General features: G+C 33.1%; 1 protein-coding gene across 1 annotated transcript; it reads left to right on the top strand.

Moving 5' to 3' along the window:
• Nucleotides 1–883: 883 nt before the first annotated feature.
• LOC113517069 (protein Wnt-4) lies at nucleotides 884–4,430 on the top strand. The gene is made up of 2 exons (XM_026901611.3): nucleotides 884–1,020; nucleotides 3,340–4,430. Exons 1-2 carry the CDS (start codon nucleotides 947–949, stop codon nucleotides 4,286–4,288), a joined length of 1,023 nt encoding a protein of 340 aa, XP_026757412.2. The 5' UTR covers nucleotides 884–946; the 3' UTR covers nucleotides 4,289–4,430.
• The last annotated feature ends 729 nt before the right edge of the window (nucleotides 4,431–5,159 follow it).

The raw sequence follows: 5,159 nt of genomic DNA, 5'->3' as shown, positions 1-5,159 counted from the left end.
TATATAGGTAGGTACCAAACTAAAATAGGCTAGTAAATATTGCAAAGAATAATTACCAAAATTATTTGATACCGTACGTTTATTTTTAATTATTACATCAGCCGTTACTCTCCACTGCTGAACATATGCTCCTCTGATAAGAAGTGTGTTGCCAATAGCTGCCACGCTTGGCAATTGCAGTTAGGTTTTGATGATATTTTAAAAGGGACGCTGCAGCCTATCCTTCGACCATTTTCCACAATGTGTTTATGAATCTAAAATATTCACAGATATTATACTATAAATACCATAGTATAACAATGACCACTTGGCCGTATGGTCCCGGCATAGAAGAGGCTACCTATTCCTTTCCCGTGAGTGTCGTTAGAGACAACTAAGGGAGGGCGAGGGATAGGTTGCAGCGTCCCTCATAAAATATCCTAAAGCCTAGCTGTGGTTGCCAACCCGCCTGCCAAGCGTGGCAACTGTTAACAAAACTTCCCTAGAGGAGGCTTATGCTTAGCAGTGGACAATTAAAAGCTGATATGATGATGACCTTTTATGACACCCGCTAGACAAAATTGGTGTCCGATTCTATACCGGGACCACATGGCAATATTGTATATACTTACTGTTTATAAGTTTTGTCTTATTTACTAAGTAATGGTTTTCCTATATACATACTGTTCCCACAAACATCGATGTTAAAATGATAAAAATGACAACCAGTCTAGTCTGCGAAGTATTTTAACTCAATATTTACTCAAACTCGCGTGTAATGTATGAACACTGATTTCTTCGTTTGTTAATACCATTTTTGGTATGAGCACGCCCTATTTTGATATCTATCGGCTATGCCTTTGTCTTACCAGCTAAGGCTTATTGCATTCGACAATGTCATCAATGATGCAAGTTCTAAGTCTGATATTCTATCAAATACTGACCATGTGATTGTACTGATCTAAACATGTTTAGTTGTAGTGTCATTACAGTTTTGTTGTTCTTTTTTGTTTCAATTATTTCCTCGAAAAATGTTGAAGGGTAAGTTTTTTTATTCGTTTTTTTTTTTTATATACCAGTAGCCAGTACTAATGCAGATATCGACAGAAAGTAGCTAACTTTATCGTATTTATATTCTACAAGTGATTCGAAAAAATTGGATAAGCATAAATCCAATAAGAAAATTTACAATGCAGATTCTTTGGTTGTTTAAAATTTTTGTTTTTTTTTTTTTATTGAGTTGAGTAATATCTAAAGCACCTTATTGAAGTTTGAATTGAAGATGTTCTGTTTAGTGTTTTTAAATTAATTTGCCTAAAAATTTAATATATTTATATATCCTATTCATTCAAATGTTTCCTCTATAATCAATAAGACAAGACACTCAATTTAGTTCCTTGGCATTTTACTTTACTATTCTGTTTCTAAACAAACTATTACCCATAGCTTTGCACGTATGGTATTCTTACGCTTGAACTTAAAATTTTCGAATATTTTTATTTTTTATCGGATGCTTACAATATAAAATAAACCTATGTTCAAACATTAGCTTTTTAGACTTAGTAATTTTTGATGTGCATTAATAGGCGGTCAGGATAAACGATTTTTTAAGTATAGATTACATATTTGCAATAAATATATGTATATAATTTTTAAAGACTAATAATATAGTTCCGTAGTAATATGCCCTGTGGTCCCGGCATAGAATAGGATATACTTTCTTTTCCTGTGGGTGACTACGAGAACTTATTGTTTGAGGAATAAGCAGCAGCGTTCCTCTTACTAACTTTACGAAAGCTTAACTGCGATCGCCAATCCACCTGCCAAGCGTGGCAACTACTGGCAAACCCACCCTTATGGGGAATGCCTGTATTCAGCAGTGGATCGTTAACGACTGATATGATATGATAAGGAATATAGTTCCTAAATTTTTTGTTAGGTACTAAAAAGCAAATTAAAATAACAAAAAAAAATTTACGAAATTTAACGTAACTTAGTAATAAAAGAATGCATCCTTATCTAGTGTAGGGTGTAACCGTATAATAAAGTACTCACATATCTAAGTTGCGGGCTCGTCTGATTTGTCACGATAAGAAGTTAGGTGACAGATATTGATCGGGGCCCAATCATGAATGGTGTCTGAACACGCATCACAATGTCTTCGTTATTCGTAATTTACTATATACATTATTTCAAGAACTATACATGAAATTCATCGTACTACAATTATTATATTCGATTGTCATCTTGCAATCCTATTGCGCAATATAAAAATCACGATTAAAAAACAGGAGTTGATCGTAAAAGCGTGGAAATTTGAAGTTGTATGTATTTTTCAATGCTTAATCATAATAAAATTAAAAAAAATGCAAAAAAAAAATATTTAACACTCTTATCATTGGGGAGTATGAAAAATAGATGTTGGCCGATTCTCAGACCTACCCAATATGCACACAAAATTTCATTAGAATCGGTGAAGCCGTTTCGGAGGAGTTTGGTAACAAACACCGCGACACGAGAATTTTATATATTAGATATATTATTAAGAAATTTTATATTGGTATCATATCATATTAAATTCGGCTAACATGTCTATGTATTAAATTTATGCTTAAAGAAAACATGTTTTAAATATAGGATTATGAGGCCATACTTCGAAATTGCAATATGAATATTTTTATATCAAAAGATCTCTGTCTGTTAAAGAGAAAATACGAGTAAATATCCTTATTTTTATATTACAAATATGAAAATGTGTTTGTTTGTTTGTTGATCCTTATTCGCTTAACGACTTAACTAGTGGTCATGACATTTGGTATACAAGTATTACCTATTTGAAATGCAGACCCTTAGTATATATATTATAAATTAGTATTAATAGACAATAGTTTTTGCTTTACTTTTGTAATAAATAAATTAGAATAAATATATTTTTCTACTGTTGAGTTTACTGAACAAGAACTTGGCGACCTAGTATAGCGTTTTATTTCAGAGTATTCATTCTTTTGCAATGGAATAATAATAATTATTCCCATAAATGCTTTTTTATAGTATCACTAGCTTTTACCCGTAACTTCGTCCGTATGGTCGATATATGTACATTGACTAGGGTAAAAAGTAGCCTATATTCTTCCACATTTTATATAGTATCTGTATATCAAATTTCACAGTGATTGGTTTAGCCGTTAAGGTGCTAAGGGGTAACAAACAAACAAAACAAGCAACAAAAAAGGGTGAAAATTTATAATATTAGTAAATAGATAGATAAGGATGAGAACGTATCGACAAATTGTTTTTCTTTTTACTGACTCATTACACAAATTATATATTTGTTTAATTTCTGTAACTTCATATTTGCAGATCTCAGCCAGTATTACAAAAAACGGTGGAAGCGTTATTCACAGAGAAATCTCAAGTTATATACCCTGGGGCATGTAAATTAATACCGGCCTCGCCTCGACAAGCAAAAATGTGTAAAAGGAATCCAGGTCTTCCAAAACTTTTGCAAGTAGCCAAGCACCAAGCAATTACCGCTTGTGAAGAGACATTCCGCTACGATAGATGGAATTGTTCATTGTTTTTTAATAAAAGAACAAAAAGAAACATTTTTAATAAAGTATATAGAGAAACAGCGTTTGTGCATGCGTTGATAGCTGCATCTATAACACACGCTGTGGCTAAAGCATGCGCTTCAGGCGATTTGACAAAATGTTCGTGCCTTGGAAGTTTTGGCAAAAATTCTTCATGGAAAATTGGTGGGTGTGGCGATGATTTTAAACAAGGAAAACGGGTTACTAGAAACTTCTTGGAATTCAAGCAAGCCGGGTCCGATCAGATTGGTCAAGTTCTAAAACAAGATATCATAGTTGGAATTGATTCTATGGGAGAACAAATGAGAGAAGTCTGCAAGTGTCATGGCTTCTCTGGATCTTGTACAACGAAAACGTGTTGGAGGAGACTTGGACCGTTCAACTCTGCTATGGGACTATTGAAGAAACATTTCCATCACGCTGTGAAGCAAAAAGTTTTGAATTACACAGTCAAGAGGGCGATCACCTTAAAATTAAGGAACAAACTAAAAGTTGATAGAAAGAAATTAGTTTATTTGCACAGAACACCTAATTTATGCGTTGGTACGATAGGAAGAGTGTGTAAAGATAGGAACAACTGCGCTACCTTATGTTGCGGTAGAGGTTACATTACGACTAAAAAGTTGATAAGCTTTAGATGCAGATGCCGTATGATAAATTGCTGCGCTGTGCAATGTGATACATGTACTCAAGAAGTTGATATTTATACCTGCAAATAGTAATTTTAATATGAAATTGTAGTGAGGATCTCATATTGTAAGATTGGGCTAGAAATAAATGTGTGTCATTTGTAGTCACCAAGACATCATTTAAATCTGATATTTTCAAAGACAATAAAATGTGCAGTTATATATTTTTTAAATTCGTTTAAATAAACTAGTAAACTAACTGTCTTTAATTATATAGTAGACGTTTTATATAATTGAATATTTACTTAATAAATACGAGTATATAGATATATAGATAGAATATATGAATCTTGCTTTTGTATGAAATTACAATGAAATTTTGATGTAAATAGGTATTTACTTGTCTTCTGTATCATATTTTATTTTGTTTAACAAATAATCGTACCAAAGTGCATAAAATAACAAAATTTGTTGAAATCTTTTTGAAAACACTATGAATTAACATGATAGTTTCCAGAGGAAGCCACGTGGAGGTCGAGTCACGGGGGTATATTATTTTTAAATGGATGATAATGGAATGGTAACCCCATCCGCGCTATCGGTATATACCGGCGGGGCAGCAATGAAAAATGATAGGTGAGGTTGAAGTAGGTCAGTTAGCCCATCGTGACGAATATCAACAAGAATTGTTCACGATGGTTTCCAGGGGGAACCACGTGGAGGTCGACCTAATAAGGTATATTGCTAGCAATGGGGATGTCAAACGCCATTGCTAACAATCCTTTTCCCACCGGGGGTATATTATTAGCAATACCGATAATTCCCTTCAAATTAGTAGGTATGTAAATTATAACTGATAGGATGATAAATTATATGAAATGATAGGTGAAGATGAAAGCACGTCTGGACTAAATGCCTATTGTTATTAATAATAATCACAATGGTTTCCAGCAAGAACTGC

This window comes from Galleria mellonella, unplaced genomic scaffold (assembly GCF_026898425.1).
Source record: "Galleria mellonella isolate WM207_F2 unplaced genomic scaffold, CSIRO_AGI_GalMel_v1 utg83, whole genome shotgun sequence".
Classification (NCBI taxonomy): Eukaryota; Metazoa; Arthropoda; class Insecta; order Lepidoptera; family Pyralidae; genus Galleria; species Galleria mellonella.
Note: the sequence above shows the minus strand (reverse complement) of the source record. Positions and strands in the feature narration are given on the sequence as shown.